Raw genomic sequence first — 17953 nt, forward strand, 5'->3', positions numbered from 1 at the left:
TACAGTATAACTTAATAGACAAGCATTAGGAATATAAACTAACGTCCAAAACAACAATCAACTAAGGCTGGATGATGATCAAATTTCCTTTCATAGTTGTTGTTGTTTTTTTTGTTTTGTCATGGGACTTGAACTCTGGGCCTGAGCGCTGTCCCTCATCCCTTCAGATCAAGGCTAGTACTCTACCACTTGAGCCACTGCACCACTTCCAGTTTTCTGAGTGGTTTATTGGAGATAAGGGTCTCCCGGACCAGTCTGGGCTGGCTTTGAACTGTGATCCTCAGATCTCAGCCTCCTGAGTAGCTAGGATTACAGGTGTGAGACACTGGGGCGCCCAGCTCCTTTCATAGTTTAAAAGCCAGGAGTTATTTTTTTAAAAAAGCACTCAAATTTCTTAATGTGTAATCTGTCATAGTAGCTTTAACCCATGCCAAATGGTATTTATAAAATACATGTGCCAAATAAGAAGAGGAAAATTTGTGTCAACATGCGTGAATGATAGATAGGCTTGCTCCATTATCCTTGGTTTTGATCTGTGCAAAAATATATGAGTAAATTCTCAAATCTAAGTTCTAAATAATCACATGCAAATTGATTATCATGTGGTATATTACTATCTCTACTGAACACAATGTTTCAGTTATTCAATTTAAAACAAGAAAACTGACAGAAGATGAAGCCACAATGTCTTCCTAAAATGACTAGTGTTTGTTTGTTTGTTTTGTCATTGTAGGTCTTAAACTCTGGGCCTGGGCACTGTCCCTAAGCTCTTCAGCTCTACCACTTGAGCCAGAGTGCTACTTCCCATTTTCTGAGTGGTTTATGGGAGACTTTCCTGCCCGAGCTGGCTTTGAACTGTGATCCTCAGATCTCAGCCTCCTGAGTAGCTAGGATACAGGTGTGAGCCACTGGCGCCTGGCAAAATGACTGGTTTTGAGGCTTGAGTTTTTCTAGAATACATAAGTCACTACAGAAGAAATTCTGTAGTACAAGTCTTGGCACAGGTATTTATCAACACCATAATAACCCCTTTGAATAAAAGGAGCTCCAGATTCTAAGCTTCTACTCACACCTAAGCTTTGAATTAACACAAGTCTGTTCTAAAGGGCCCATGTGTGCACCATAAATACCAATATGTCATAAATGTATTCATGGGTTAATTACCATGACAACCAAGAATTTATCAGGTCAGATACTTGGCTGGCAAATGTCCTAGTAATATTTTGAATATTATCTTTTTACATGGCTGAAATAAACAGGCTAGGGATGATTCTGTACAGCAAAGACAAATTCTGCTGCCTGGGAATGGTTTAAACCCTAGGACATATTGTCTCTCTCCACACACGAGAATGTTCACCAGTCATTATCTGAGAAAAAGGAGCCTCCTCTTCCAGAAAGTGTGTTGAGTTTCTTAACATTCTGACTGATTTTATTTTGTCTTATTTTAATATAATGCAAATTTTCCCTGGGAATTTCACCAACCAAAAAGTGAGTGTCAGGGCTGGGAAGGTGGCTCAGGGGTAGAATGCTTGCCTAGCATGCATGAAGCCCTAGGTTCGATTCCTCAGTGCCACATACACAGAAAAAGCTGGAAGTGGTGCTGTGACTCAAGTGGTAGAGTACTAGCCTTGAGCAAAAAGCGGCTCAGGGACAGTGCCCAGGCCCTGCGTTCAAGTTCCAGGATTGGCAAAAAAAAAAAAAAAAAAAAAGTGTCAGCGAGTGCCCTTGAAAATAAATTAAATTCTAACAACAGATCCAAAACATGGCTTTCAAAGCAAAACAGGGTCACCCAACACACCCCAATATACTACTCAATCCTTCTGTGAAGTGTTTGAGGAACTGAATAAACATGGATTTCAGAGAGAAGAGGGAGTAAGAGCAGAAACTCAGAACATAAGACTGACCAAAAAGGAACATTTTAAAAATGCTTGTGTTGGCTGATCAAGCAACCAAAACCTAAATAAAGGGAGATTTTCTTTCTTTCCTTCCTTCAGACAAGTTGTATTGATTCATGGACAGCTGACTCCTTAAACCTTAACTTTGGGGTATTGGCACAGCATTCTTTAGAGACACATGACATCAAAGTGGTCTAGAAGACTTGCATTTCTATTCATGCTCTCATTACCCATAAGTGCTCTCTTTCAGCATCAAAGAGGGACCTCATGACCAAAATAGTCTTAGTCAGAATGTGATGCTAACATACCTGGTCACAGGATCACCCGTGATGAACAAAAGCACTGGCAAACATTTCTTGCCAATTGGCAAGGAAGTGTCTCCACTTTGGAGAGCTCATTCGAGAAGCCACCATCCCTTACCTCAGGAAGTGCTTCATTGTGCCTCTGTGGACTGTGCAGGTGCCGCACGAACTGCCCTCAAGTAATCGCTTCCAGGAAAGTCAGTGGAGGCTGGGGGAAGAAATCAGATTTATTTACTAATAAGGGAAATGGAAACCTCAGAACATTGACTGAAAAGTCCACACAGCAGCACCACTCAGAGGATGTCGATACAGCCCTAGCCTTTCACCTTAAGACTGTACAACTAATCTTCCTTTGTAAGTCACTTGTTGGAGAGAAATGACTAGTTTCATGAGCTTCAAGAGCAAGTGTTTTCTCTATTTTGAGTGTTATTTCTATTTCCCTCCTCCTCCTCCTCCTCCTCTTTGTTTTTCTTCTCCTCTTCCTCCTCTTTCTTTTCCTTCTCCTCCTCTTCCTCCTCCTTCTTTTCCTTCTCCTCCTCCCATCCCACTTCTTCTTTGTGTTGGTCCCTGGACTTAAATTCAGGGCTTGAATACTACCCATTGATATTCTTTTGCTCAAGGCTAACACTCTACCACTTGAGCCACAGCTCCACTTCTGGCTTTTATTTGGAGGGGGGAGGGGGAGTGGCGGGATTAAGCAGAGATAAGAATCTCCTGGACTTTCCTGCCAGGGATGGCTTTGAACTGCAATCCTCAGATCTCAGCCTCCTGAGTAGCCTGGATTACAAGTGTGAGCCACCAGCATCCAGCCAAGTTTATTTCTATACCTTGATGATTGATAACATTTATAAGAAAAATAAAACTCAAGCTCTTTATAGAGGTGACTATCTTGATTTACAGACATCCAGTGGTCTTCAGCCCAGCAGCCTTAACCTTAAGAATAGAATGCATGCTACACGCATATCTGGAAATGTCACTCTGCATCCCATTAATAAGCACAACTAACACATGTTAATACATTTTTTAAAAAGTGGTCAAAGAGGCCAGAGCCTGTGGCTCATGCCTGTAATCCTAGCTACTCAGGAGGCTGAGATCCAAGGATCAGGGTTCAAAGCCAGCCGGGGCAAGAAACTCTGTGAGACTCTTATCTCCAATAAACCACCAGAAAACCGGAAGTGGTGCTGTGGCTCAAGTGGTAGAGTGCTTGCCTTGAGATTAAGAGCTGAGGGACAGCGCTCAGGCACAGAAGTCAAGCCCCATGACTGACAAAAAAAAAAAAGTAGTCATAGAGCCAGGTACTCCAAACAAATCAATGATACTCCAGATCCCATTTTGGGGCCCTGTGAACAGAAAAGTAAGGTGTTATACTTCCATAGTACTTTGTAGTTCATCATTTGATTTTACAAAGCTTATAACATTAGGTTATTGGTCTTGAATAGGAGGATGCTGGAGGCAACCTTCAGGGCGGAAAGCAGGGATGATGGGATGATAAGAGAGAGTAGTAACAAAAAAGAGGTATTGCCCTCTGAGAGAAGAGATATTGGAATGGCAGGAAGAAAACATTGGAGAACTAAATGTAGGGCAAAGACACAGCCCCAACTACAATGGCCTAGAAGTGGGGGAGACTCAGCCCTCCAATTCCAGTCTTTTTGTTGTTGTTGTTCAGTCATGGGGCTTGAACTCGGGGCCTGGTCGCTGTCCCTCAACTCTTTAGCTCAAGGCTAGTGCTCTACCACTTGAGCCACAGCACCACTTCTGGCTTTTTTCTGCTTATGCGGTGTTGAGGTATTGAACCCAGGGCCTCATGCATGCAAGGCAAGCACTCTACCACTGAGCCAGCTTCCCAGCCCCTCCAGTTTTTTTCATTTCTTTTGTCAGTTATGGGGCTTGAACTCAGGGCCTGGATGCTATCCCTTAATCTTTTCTTTAATAGATAATCATTTTTTGCAAATATTCCATGTATGTCTGGAAAAAAACGTTTGCACCAATTTAAGATTATGGTTGTCTGTTTCTAAGAAGAAGTAGAGATTTAGGTTTGGTGAGGGATGGAGGGATGGTGGGGCTGGGTGGGGAGAAAGAGAAAGTGTACAGAATGACTTTCAACCTTAAAGAGTCTAACCTTAAATATAACCCAAAGAGCCAGGGTTCCGCACAGAGCCAAGTGAATGACTGAATAAAGGCTCTAAGGCAGATGATATATAAATCTCTCATACAAGGGAATTCCAAATGTATATGCATTACTGTGCCCCTTGAGAAGGTGGATGATCACTCCTTACTCCTTAATGAGAGGCTGGACTTGATAACTTCTGGAGTATAGTAAGGAAAAGGAGAAAGAAGCAAAAGGGAAATGAGAGGAATCCGATGAAAGCATGTCCACCTCAGAGCATGTCCCCACGGTCAGCAGTCATGTGATGGCATGGAACCTGAGCCAACCTCTACCAAGACCTTGTGGTCTCCCTCCCCCAAACCCAGAACTTCAGTTTAATCAGGAGAAAAACATCAGACAAATCCCAGTTGGAGGACACACCACAACCATGTCTAATAGTACGTCTCAAAACTCTGTGTTAGTGAAATGAGCTCCCTTCCCATAGCTTAGTACATTACTTCCCTTCTCCACAGCTTAGCACGCTCTCTTCCTAGGCAACACTAGGTCCACTTAGTAAAGGCAGTAAATAATCAGCCTCCAACCCCCTTTACCTTGGGATGGCACTTCTTTGGGGCAGCTACCACCATATAGGAGCCCCTTAGAGTGACCTTCAGGTCTGGGCAGCTGCAGGACCCTTATCTACTATTTGTACAGCAGCCATAAATCCTAGTCTGCCATGATGAAGCCCCTGGCCCACACATCCACACAAGGGTCCCCGCCTCCTGGCCCCGTCTAGTTTCTCCTAAGCCTCCTAGATTTTGTAGGTCATCTCAGACAATAGCTGGCGCTTCTTCTCACTTCTCCCTTGTGAGAAGGGGTCTTGCTGGCCTCCTTCCCGGCAATAAACCTTCCTTTGTTCTCTCTACCTGGATGTCGGCGTGGTTCTCGGGCAAAGTCTAATAATCTTTCATTCTGAAAACCATTAAAAAACAAACAAGGAAATTCAAGATGTCAAAGCCAAGAGTTGTGTGCTAAGGAGATGGCACTTATTATATGTGTGTGGCTTCCTGGATGGTGCCCTGAGTCGCATAAAAGACAAGGAACAACAACTAGGGACCTAGGAAGCAAGCATGGGCTCTTTTTGGCTCCATAGAAAATGTGAATATTGGCCCATTGCTTGTAGCAAATGTTTGGGTGACTGGAAGATGTTAGCAGGGAAGACTGAATGCTAATGTAGGGACAGGGATTGTACATGGTGCTTCAGAGCACAGGTTTTGGAAGGGAGAAAGTTCTTAGCTTGGATGTTCCAATCATCAGAGGGCACCCTTGCTGCTTAAGATCTTCAGGGTTCAACGTGAAGAGAAGCTCCAAGTATGGATGAAATGAACCCAAGCATATAAAGTGCTCAGTGTGGTGCCAGGTCTGGTAACAGGCATCCAGTGAGTGGGTGCTCATTTGGCATTAGCATTTTTGTCATGTTTATTATTATCTGCTCCTCTCCAGTGAAAGAATTTTGTTTTTGACAAAAACCACTCAGGACACTGCTGAAAGTCCAATGGGATGTGAATTGTGACATTGGCAGTGCTGAGGGCGGAGGACTGAGCAGAGGTGAAGGATATGTGGGAGGTGGAATCAACTGCCCTTGCTGATGGGATGGGGAAAGGGATGGCAAGGAAAATAACCATTAGCTCTAATTATCTGTCACCCATGCTGGAAGCAGACATACCAATTAGATCTAATTGTCAGTCCCCCAATGAGAAAACACCAATGATGACTCTGAGTGGTCAAAGAAAGCTCCTGTGCACAATTGTCCACTGGGAACTCATTACATAACTTTGCTAAAGGTTTTTATATAAGGGGGAAAAAATCATTGCCTTTTCTTTTTTTTGGAGGTTGGTGGTGCTTAAACAAAGGGCTTGGATGCTGCCACTAAGCATTTTTTTTGCTCGAGGCTAGCACTCTACCACTTGAGCCACTTCTGGCTTTTTCTTTTGGGTGATTAACTGGAGGTAAGAGTCTTGTGGACTTTGACCTGCAATTCTCAGATCTTAGCCTCCTGAGTTGCTAGGATTATAAGCATGAACCACCTTCCTGTTGGGCTCATTGCTCATTTTAATGGGACACTGGTTAGCTAGTTCACTCATTCGTGGAAATTAGCATTTCTCAAGTAGCTGGATAATGTGAGGAGAATTCACATTTCATAACAGTTTTATACACACACACACACACACACACACACACACACACACACAGATCTGGCAATACTGGGTTTGAACTCAGGGCCTCATACTTGCCAGGTAAGTTCTCTTCCACTGAGCCATACCTTCAGTCCTGTTTTTCATGGTCACTTTTGAGATAGGATCTCACTTCTTGTTCAAGCAAGTGCCTAGGCCACTATCCACCTAGTTTAGACTTCCTGCTGTAGCTGGGATGACAGGTGCATGCTCCGGTATGTCTGTCTTTCCTCTATTAGGATAGAGTCTCATGACTTTTCTGCCTAGGTTGGTCTAGAACCATGTATCCTCCCATTCTCAGCTTCCAAAGTAGCTTATAGGCTGCATTTTACATACCTACTATTGCTCCAGAACAATCTATTTTCTGTTTCTTCTTTGGATTTCCATGGACTGCTCCAATGCATAGCACACTAAGTGCTCAATGTATATTGTATTTGTCAAAAGGAACATTGCACCATTTAGAAAAAAGTACTCTAACAGCGTTCATCAATGACAGCACTAAAAAGAGAAACAGTAAAGCTCCCAACTGAAGAAGAAGAAAAAAAAAACTGTGAGTCTTATTTTAACCCAACTAAAGAATATAATTACAATCCCAGGTTTCCTCCCACTAGAAGCATATTGTAGTAGTTTCTCTCCACTTGTCCAGAGATATGGTCTTGTGCTCATCCAATGGGAAGGATCAAATTATCCTGCTTGTTGGATCAAATACCCCTACATGTCACTTGGCACTTTGGTGCTGGGTTCTGTAGATAATCTGCTTCTTCTTCTTCTGTTTCGTCCTCCCCCCCCACCCCCCTCCACTCCTCCTCCTCCTCCTCCTCTTCCTCTTCTTCTTCTTCTTCTTTTTCTCTCCAGTGGGGAGGCAAGGGACAGCAATGAGTGGTCTGTTACTTCTGAAAATTCATCCTCCCCCTTGACATCAGGGGATTTGCCCTTCCTCCTTTGAGCAAGAAGCCCCCTGCGGCTCTCTGCAAAGTACCATGGGGACAACCCTGACTCTTAGAAGTCCATCCACCTATTGAACACCCCAGGGAATGAATTAGAGAACTCAACTAGTGGGAACAGAGCTCCTTTCTTTCATATCTTAACCCCCACGAAAGATGAAAAAGGCAACTTCCTACGTAAGCCTTTCAAATTCGAACAGGGTGTGACCTCCTGTAAGAACCAAAGTGGGCTCAACTTATTTATACATACACAAAAGACAATCTACAAGGGGAGAGAGGTTTCCTTCTAAAATATGCCTAATTTTGGATTATCCTAGTTTTGAAAGTATGCTGTACAGAGAGGACTTTTAAGACTAGAATGCAGAGTTGGTTGCCGGTGGCTTATGCTTGTAATTTTAATACTACTCTGGATGTTGAGAGCTGAGGATCAAAGTTCAAAGCCAGCCTAGGCAGAGAAAAGAATGTGAGACTCTTCTTTCCAATTAACCACCAAAAAATCCAGAAGTGTAGCTGTGGTTCAAATGGTAGAATGCCGGCATTGAACAAAAAGGTTAATGTGGCACCAATGGCTCACACCTGTAATCCTAGCTACTTAGGAGACTGAGATCTGAGGACTGCAGTTAGAAGCTAGCCCAAGCAGAAAAGTCCCCGTGAGTCTCTTATCTCTAACAAGCTACTCAAAAAGCCAGAAGTGGCACTGTGGCTCAAGTGGTAGAGCACTAGCCTTCAGCACAGAGACTCAGGGACAGTGCCCAGGGCCTGAGTTCAAGCCCCAGGACCAGCAAAATAAATAAATAAAAGCTAATGTGGCATAGCTGAGCGTCAAACCTTGCAGACTGGCCTCTCACTTACTTCGGCTGCCTCCAGAGACCCCTGAGGCAAAATTCTGGTTTGACATAAGAGAGATGAGAATGCAGAGTGTATTCAATTCAAACTAACGTGCAAAGCCAAACTCTGTGTACACATGCAGCTCAAAACTTAATAGAGTTCCTCTGGGAACTCCCTAGGAATTCTTATTTTTTGTCGGTCGTGGGGCCTGAACTCTGGGCCTGGGCACTGTCCCTGAGCTCTTCAGCTCAAGGATAATGCTCTACCACTTGAGCCAGAGCACCACTTCCAGCTTTTTCTGTTTATGTGGTGCTGAGGAATCAAATCCAGGGCCTCATGCATGCAAAGCAAGCACTCTACCACTGAGCCACCTTTCCAGCCCCTCCCTAGGAATTCTTACTGGAGAACTCATATAGGAACTGGCTACTTAGCCTAACAGTGTGCATTAGTGGCTTCTATGATTGAATGAGCTAATTCTTCATGGTAAATATATTTATCTGTTATCTATTTGTCTGTCCTACTGCTCATTTCTCTGGAGAACTCTGACTCACCCAGCCTCCATTATAGGGCAGATGATTAGATGGCAGTGTTTAAAAAGAACAAGTGTCCACTCAACAGTATATAAACAAACACCTTTGAAAGGCTAAACACAATGCAGCATAATGACAGGGAACACCCACAGTGAACAAATCACCCCCCTGTCATCCTATTACCTGCATGGTGTAATTCTATGCTAGAACGCAGACACCTAGTTAACTTAGGGTGATTCAGAGTAACATAATTTGCAACTAAGCATATGATCTTACATAATCAGAAAAAAAATATGGCAACAGCCTCTTTAATCTAACCTAGTGGTAGTCACAGAGTCAAAGCATTTATTTCTCAAGTTATGATTGACAAACTGCCTAGGGAAGCACTAAATAGAAAATTAAGAAGCTTATATATTTTTTTATGAATCAGAGAAATGAGGTATGATTGTTATCTGTTACATAACAGATAACTGCTAATTAGTATATATGTGTCTGAGAACTGGCCTTAAACTGGGATTCTCTTTAGGAGGTTTTTTGTTTTTTTTTTTTGTTTGTTTTTGTTTGTTTTTGCAGGTACTGGGGCTTAAACTCAGGCCTTGGATGCTGTTCTTGAGCCTCTTTGTGCTCGGGGATAGATTCTCTACCACTTGAGCCACAGGGCCACTTCTGGCTTTTTCTCTTATCTTAGAGATAAGAGTCTCACAAACTTTCCTACCCAGGCTGGCTTTGAGCCATCATCCTCAGATCTCAGCCTCCTGAGAAGCTAGGATTACAGGTGTGAGCTACCAGCACCCAGTTTAGGAGGTGTTTTTAAGGACATCTGAACCAAAGTCCTACCCTGCAAAGGCATTCATCATTTAATGTATGGTGTACTATTATTTTTACTCCCAATCTTCTTTGGCATGTGAATGCAACCTATATACAGCAGTAATTTCTTCTGTATTGTTAGCTAACATTCAGGGGAATCAAAAGGATTTTTTGAAAACCCAACTGTTGGTAAACTGGGATGTTCACATCCTGTTTTAGGGAACTGAATTTTAGTACCTAAATGAATCTTGCATCTATCCTCTTCAAAATAAAACCTCAGTATCAATTCTTGCTCTGGACATCAAGTTTGCATCTGAATATCGAGTTTTATATTGTTTGCTATTCATCATTCTGTATCTGCATATAGTGGAATCACTGATAAAATTGCACAAGTGTCAAGTAAGCAACTTGAACAATGGCCAACAGAAATGTTGGCTTCCCCATTTTTGAGCATTCTTTGATACAGTGTATTGACCCAGCTATATGAGCACAACCCAGCTTCTCACCCATGGAGAATATTTAAGAAACTTATTGATAGCTGTATCCCAGAGGGATTGTGTATGTTAAAATGTTATATGTCTGGATCTATTTTAAATATTCAAGATGATCTACAATTTAAAGGAATAGTGGGAGACATATTTGGCACAGCACACAATTCTTAGGTGAAGCAAAAAATTACAACTCAATCTATCTGCATTATAAACCTTAACTTTCATAGATTGGGTTGATACATTGGGTAACATACATATTATATACAGGACAAAATATGAAGGCAAAATTCTATGTTAGGTATCTTTTTTTTGTTGTTGGTTGTGGGGACTGAACTCTGGGCCTGGGCACTGTCCCTAAGTTCTTTAGCTCAAGGCTAGCGCTCTACCATTTGAGCCACAGCACCACTTCCAGCTTTTTCTGCTTATGTGGTGCTGAGGAATCGAACCCAGGGCCTCATGCATGCAAGGCAAGCACTCTACCCCTGAGCCACCTTCCTAGCTCCATATGTTAGGTATCTTAATAAAGACATTTTTACCTATTTTGGGGGGGCAGTCTTGGAGCTTGAACATAGGGCCTAGGCACTGTCCCTGAGTCTCTTTGTGTTCGGGGCTAGCATTCTACCACTTGAGCAACAGTGCCACGTCTGGCTTTTTGTTTTGTTTTGAGTAGTTTACTGGAGATAAGAGTCTCACAGACTTTCCTGTGTAGGCTTGCTTTGAACCATGATCCTCAGATGTCAGCCTCCTGAGTAGCTACAACTATAGGTCTGAGCCACAGGTGCCTGGTTCATTTTCACTTTTTGCTTGGCAATTTGGGGTTTGAACTCTGGATCTCATGGCTCTACCATCCTAATCCTTTTTTCTTTTCCTTCTTCCCAGATGGGATCTTGTGTTTTTGCCTAGGTTGGCCTTGGACCTTTTCTTTACAAGTAGTTGAAACCACAGGAATGTGCTCCCACTCTTGACCCGTAATAAAGACTTTTAAAAGGAGGACTAATGGTATGCATAACATGCATGTCAATTAAAACAGTGCTAATAAATGTTTACCATTTTAAGAAAATATATAATTAAACCTCTCAACTAAAAAAATCATAAACATTGTTTTGCTAACTTAAATGGATTCTCAAACCAAATACAATCTGAAATTAAAATGTAAGTGTCCAACAGGAATAAAGACTCTATAAAAAAAAATTTTGGCCTGGAAGTGGCGCTGTGGCTCAAGTGGTAGAGCACTAGCCTTGGGCTGAAGAGCTAAGGGACAGCGCCCAGGCCCAGAGTTCAGGCCCCACGACCGACAAAAACAAAAACAAAAAACAAACGAACAAAAAATTGGCCTTTAAACTCTGAAGGTTAGAATATTCCTATGGTTCTTGTAAAGAAAAAAGGAGGAACTATACTCATTCCAGAGACTGGTTTATACTTTGCATATTTATAATACCAACCAGTGGGGGAAAAAAAAAAAAGATTGGGCTGGGAAGGTGGCTCAGTGGTAGAGCGCTTGCCTTGCATGCCTGAGGCCCTGCGTTCGATTCCTCAGCACCACATAAGCTAAAAGAAAAAAGCCAGAAGTGGTGCCGTGGCTCAAGTGATAGAGCGCTAGCCTTGAGCTGAAGAGCTGAGGGACAGCGTCCAGGCCCAGAGTTCAGGCCCTACGACCGGACTCCCCCCTCCCCCCCAAAAAAAGATTTAGGGAACAGGGCTTAGTTAACTGACAATATCCATTAAGTGATAACCCAAAAGAGCCTGCTACAGAATAAATAAATGTTTTATCTTGAACTAAGCCTTCAAAATATATGGCAGCTTTTCACCAACTACTTACACGAAGGGAAATACAAAGGAGTTACAATCGCTGAAATAAGCTCTTATACCAAGGCATTTTAATTAACCAAGTCCTAATCCCAATAATTAAAATGGAGACTACATTTAAAAGCTATGTGAAGAGCTTTGAGTCTACAGTCATTAGCCTGCTTGAGGTTATATTTTAAGAGCTTTATAGACTCTCCTTAGGTATTCATGGCAGTCATAGGGCTTGGTACCAATAGTGCAAAACAAAAACAAAAACACTCAACCTGTGGATTCTTTCAACAGCACCTGAAACATCATGTAGAACACATAAACTTTATGTAGTCTAACTTCATTGAGAATAAAGCTATTTTCATCCCTTAGAATCATAGCAGCAATACTTCAGGTTTTGTGGGTTGTTTTTTTTTTAGATATAAAGGTTGGAGTTGGCACACTATTAGTAGTAGTATTTTTAACATATGGGTCTTCCACATGGCATCAAAACAGATGTAAAATAGTTTCTTATTTATGCTTCCAGCATAAGTAAGCTGGAAAGTTAAATATTTCTAAAATGCAAGAACACACTATCCTTGGAATGTCTATATTCAGAGTATTTACTAAGGACTTAGGGTGTTTGAGTCCAGGCCCTCTCTCCCTGGTAAGAGTCTACATAGCTCTTATTACAGATTGTTGCAATAAGCTTTTCTTTAGTAACACCTGTCTACATGAGGCCTTCATGAAATAAAGCTTGTGGTCTAATTGCCTTCAAATTGTAGCAACTTCAATGCGTCCTTGGTCACTTTCTTTTCCTAATATATTATCAGAATTATAGGGCAGAGCATATTTGATATTGCAAGGAGGGACAGAATAAACATCTGTTCTAAAGGATAAACATTTGCTAAGAAAGACTCTAATGAACTCCACTTTACATTTTAGTGTAAGTTAGTGTAAATTTTTATGATTTGTTAAGACTTGATAATATAAAGTGAAATTTTTGCCAAACATATTGTTGAAGGATGGGTTCTATGATAATTAGATTTGTTGACCCAAGTTTAACCTGTTAGCATTTGGAGTTCTTCCATCATTTGGAGTTCTGCCAATTAGCAGCATCAAAGACATGAGTAAGTGTTTTCTACATTGGTTTGATCTCCAACTTCCTTAGAAACTTATGATGATCAACAGGGAAAGAAATTACCTTCTGGGTCTTCAAAGATACAAATGTATTTAATGTGTTATTGTTTGACATTTAATTTGCATTTGGAACAATAAGCAGATATTCTCTGGTACAATGTGAACACATGGAGAGTTTCACTAATGCAATTTCTATAAAATGTATATTCTTTCTATCATCAGAATCTGCTTCCTTAAAGATAGCCGGACCGAATCAGAAAATGAGAGCAATTTCCTGTCTTCTCCTACTTGAAGCAGCAGATTTGCTGAAACCAAAACATATGCTTATCTTATTTCATGAATTTGGTGCCAGAAGCAACTGAATATTGATCTTCATCTCACATACTACATTGAAACATCTACTTTTTGTGTACAAGTAGCACAGCTTTAAAAGAATACACTACAATAGTGTGAGGATGACTTTCCACCTTAGAGAGATCAGGGCATAGTGAAATGCTAAAAGAACACTCAGGTTTAGTCAAAGGCAGATCAACTGCTTTATCAAATGAAATGTGTGGCTCACACTTGTAATTCTAGCTCATTCAGAAGGCTGAGATCTGAGGATGGTGATTCAAAGCCAGCCCAGGCAGGAAAGTCCATGAGATTCTTATCTCCAATTAATTATCAAAAAGCCAGACATAGAGCAGTGGCTCAAATGGTAGAGTGCCAGCCTTGAGTGAAAAAGCTAAGGAACAGTGCACAGTTCCTGAATTCCTATTCCAGTACTGGCAGGTGTGTGCGTGCATGTGCATGCGTGCATGCACATGCTCGCATGTGGGTGCGCGTGTGTGCGCGCGCGCACACACACACACACACAAATGAAATGTGACATATTCCCCCAACTACTACTTGTCAGTCCCTGTATTTACCCATTGAGCTCCATCTTTTATTCCCCACCCCACCTGCAACTATTCAAAATCTTTCGTTTAGATTTCCCTTGTCATTTATTCTCAGTGGACCACTATGTCTTTCAACAGACACCATCAGGTAAAATCCTTCCATTTCCATTTATCTACAAGCCAGTGCTTTCTCTGGTCCTTCCTTCCCAGGATAAGTTCTCACCCTTTTGTTCTAGGCCAGCACAGTCACACAACTGCTGGAGTTGGGCGGGAGCTGATGGGGTTGGAGCTGTCCAGCAGAATTCTATGCTTACTTCTTCTATGAGACATCATTCCACCATGCAAATGCCTCACACTTCCAGCATAACAAGTTCCCACTTCTTACAATGCAAATCCTTCCTCAATCCCACCTAGCAACCCCAGCCTAGCAAACAGAATTATTCAGCAAATATATGTGAGATTGAAACTACTCACTATAAGCATGGGTCACTTTCAATCATTGAAACTAGAACTGAACCTGCCCCAGATTGACTGCAGTTAGCATATGATTTCTGCTCTACTTTCTTTTTTTCAACCCAAAAGTGACCCAAAAAGGAACAAAGAGACATTTCCATCAACTAGAGTTGCACACTGAATTTCAGCTAAACTACTATTTTTTCATATCAGTATGTCCCAAATATGCACAATTTACCTGAATTTATGTTTAATTGGGCAGTCTGACTTTTTGCTAAATCAAATGACCCTCCAAGTAGCTTTCTGAAAATTCTCAAGAGGATTTAGAAAATGATTCCCTGAGACCTCTGGAAGTTTCTATCTGAGATCTGTAAACTTCTCAATCAGCCAGATATTTTTCCCTTTGCTAATGCAGCTGGGGTTATTTCTAAAGCAGTTCAGTAACAGGCTTGAAGAAATGCTGCTCCTTCTAGAATATTTTCCTTACTTTGCTGATTTTGTATTAGTCCCTGTCTCATACTATCTAGTCACAATCTGAACACCAATAATACTGTAATTTTTGGCCCCTGAAAAAAAAAATCTCATGACAAAGTCATACTTATAGAGTTCTTCCTATCCTGGCTCTATGTGTTAACAATAAGCTATGTTTTGAAATTTTCCTGTCTTTATTCTGTCTTTATGGTCAGCAAGCCACCATAAGGAAAGTAAACAAATCATCCATTTGGGGATTCATTTTCCTTTACTAAAATCAGGTACAGCAACACATGGCCTTCCTCAACAGACTAGGAGAAGCAGACTGCAGGGGTCTTTGTGGGAAAAGCTTTCCCCAAGTAGGAAATGAGGCGTTGCTTCTTTCACCCTCCTGTACTGGGAGGCTTGAAATAAGCAAGGAATTGCTTATAGATCCTTTAGAAGACCGCCTACCTGTCTCACTAAAGGAATGCATTATTTTTTCCTGCAAACAATCACCGTGTGCCTGATCACCTTTGCTAGTGCAAAGGAAGTTACAATCCAAAGTGTAGAAAAAGATGCCCCGGGGCAGATATCCTGATCTTAAAAGTTGCAACCTGCAATCCTGGATTGTCTTTTCTACCTTCTTGACAGTGATATCGCATAGAGATGGTATTCGTCTTTTTTTTTTTTTAATTCCCTGTGAAAGAAGAGATGAAGGAAGAAGGGAAAAAAATAAATACCTTCCAACAGAGAAGGAAAAAAAGAAGACCGTGCCTTGGCTGTGGTGTCCATGACAGTGACCTCAGAGAAAGCCCCTAGGGAGAGAACGACTGAGAACGTGTTGTCTTAAGAGGATCGGGAATTAAGAGGTCTGTCCCAGCCCGAGCACGCTACCTGCTTTGCACCATATTGCCGGCACGGGTGTCGGACGGACAGACACCACCGGCGGACACTGCGGAGATGCAGAACAATGCCTGGATGCCTGCCCAAAACTGGGGTGAATGACGGCCTCGGTTTAGGCGGCACCGATCTCAAACGAATACATAGATAAAGCCAGCAAGCTCGGGGCGGGGGGGGGGGTAGCGAGATGGTGTTCGGAGGGCTCAAGGCCCGGGTTGGGAGTCCCAATCTGCCCCCCCCCCCAGCCCCGGGAAAGGCGCGAGGGGGGCGGGGGGGGAGAGCAGGAAGGCGGACACCCAGGATTCATTAAACTCGATCGCGGAGCAAGCCAGCCTGTGAGGTCGTCGGTGAAATATTCATAAGGTGTGTTACCGGACTCGCCACTTGGAGAGAAACAGCCGTGAGTGAGAGACGGGAAGGGCTGGCCGGTGCCCACGCTCGGAAAGAACGACGGACGGACGCCCTCTGTCCCCCCTCCCCGCCCGCCCTCCACCTCCACCGCGCGCGCGCGCGCTCCACACGCTGGGCACCGTGCTGCCCGCGATCGCTCCCCGCTCCTGCCCGATTCCACCTGGCCCAGGACCCGCGACGCTCCCCGGGGGCAGAATCCCAGCTCTCCCCCCCCCCCCGCCACCACCCCGTCCCCGACCCCCGCCTCGGAGCAGATGCGGGGCGTAAAGCGCGGGTCCCGCCGACGGCTCCTCCTCCTCCAGCCCCGCTGCAACCCCGCTTAGCTTTCCCCAGCTCCGCACGATCGGGGGCGGGGGGGTCACAGTCCCGGAGGGCAAGATTCACACACACACACACACCGGGACCACCCATCCTCTCGCCCCAACCAGGCCGCCCTTTTGTCCCCGCTCCCCATTTTTTGGCCTCTGTTCGGGGATCCCCCCCCCCCCCGCCTCTACCTCCCCAAGCCCGCGGCGTTCAGTCGCTAGGCGACCGGCACCCAGGCCGGGAGACAAACAGGCTCCGACCTGCGGGCGCTGTGGGGTTGGGGAGTGCGGCGTGGGGGGGAGGGCAGGATTGGGGGTGAGGATTACGGTCTTGGTGACCCCGGGGAGTCCGCACCCAACCAGGAGCGATCGGATTCGCCTCGCGTGCCGCCTTTCCCCCTCCTTGGCATTTCTGCTGCGCCCACAACAGCGCGGCGAACGCAGCGCCGCGGCGCCCCGCGTCCCCGCCGCCACCTCGCCGCTCTCCAAGGGCATGCGTTCGCCCCCCTCGCCCCTCCGAGGCCGCCGGGGGTCGCCACTCACCCGGACCCGGACGACGGCCGCGGCCGGCTCAGCGGCTGCCAGCGCGCAGCCCAGCCGGGGCCATCCCGCGTCCCTCGCCCGGCGCTCGGGCTGCTGCGCGCGCGGCGCTCCGCGGCGCGATCGGCGATGGGTGACCGGCGCGGTCGGTGGGTTCCCCGCGCCCAGGGCAGGACGGAGGCGGCCGCGGCTGCCGCACTGGCTGCGGGCGGGCGGATGGACGCGGGAGGGGCGCGGGCAGGGGCGGGGCGGGAATCTGGGGCGCCGGGAGCGCAGCAGCGAGCCGGGATGCACCCTGCGCGGCCCGCGGCCAGGAGGCGACCGAGAGCAGCCGGCGAGGGCGGGCGAGGTTTCCCTGGGAACCCGACGCGGGCGGCTACTGAGCATGCCCAGTCCTGGTGCCTGGGGATGGGGGGGGAGGGAAGCAAGTGAAGGAGTGAGCGCCCCCCCACCCCAACACACACACCCTGACCCCCACACCGCAGTCGGGGTGGGTGGGGAAAGGGTTAAATCTGCGGATCTGGCAGTTCTGGACTGAGGGCAAGGAGTTGGCTGCGATGGCTGGGTTGGGGGGGGTCAATTGACTGGGGGTGGGGGGGTACCCAAGACTGGAAGACTGAGAAGCGGGGAGACCCCCCCTCCCCACCCCCAGTCAACAGTCTGGCAAAGTTGGTTTTGATCCTGAGTAACACTGGGGGACCAGATACCCAACCCTCCCCGGGGGCTTCCTGCGCCCTGGGACCCCCCCCCCCCCCGGTAGCCCCCGCCATCCCTGACTCGGGGTCAAGTGGACCAAAGAGGCAGCTCTTTAATGAGGTGTAACTGAGACCCGGCGTCAGTCCTCCCAGGCCATATCTGAGTTTCAACCCGGGCCTCTTAAACAATGCCTTAACCCCGAGGTTAATTATAGTGGGATGAATTCTAGACGTTGTGAGCCAGGGCTACCTGGGGACCATCATAGGACTGACCTTGAATCCAACACA

At 45.1% G+C, this 17953-nt stretch overlaps 1 protein-coding gene across 3 annotated transcripts in view; it reads right to left on the minus strand.

Annotated features, from left to right (window-relative positions):
• LOC138838815 (ELMO domain-containing protein 1) overlaps positions 1 to 17210 on the minus strand; it is a 49657-nt gene extending 32447 nt beyond the window's left edge. The window contains exons 1-2 of one of the 3 annotated variants that reach the window (XM_070038168.1): positions 16974 to 17210; positions 2316 to 2405 (exon numbers count right to left, since the gene is read on the minus strand). In XM_070038168.1, coding sequence (XP_069894269.1) covers positions 2316 to 2332 — 17 coding nt within the window. In that variant the 5' untranslated portion in view covers positions 2333 to 2405; positions 16974 to 17210. Of the gene's footprint in view, positions 1 to 2315; positions 2406 to 16973 lie in introns of those variants that run through there. The other 2 variants (XM_070038170.1, XM_070038169.1) reach the window with 2 other exon arrangements.
• Between the last annotated feature and the right edge of the window lie 743 nt (positions 17211 to 17953).

This window comes from Dipodomys merriami, unplaced genomic scaffold, assembly GCF_024711535.1.
Source record: "Dipodomys merriami isolate MVZ:Mamm:240054 unplaced genomic scaffold, mDipMer1.0.p SCAF_29, whole genome shotgun sequence".
Taxonomy (NCBI): Eukaryota; Metazoa; Chordata; class Mammalia; order Rodentia; family Heteromyidae; genus Dipodomys; species Dipodomys merriami.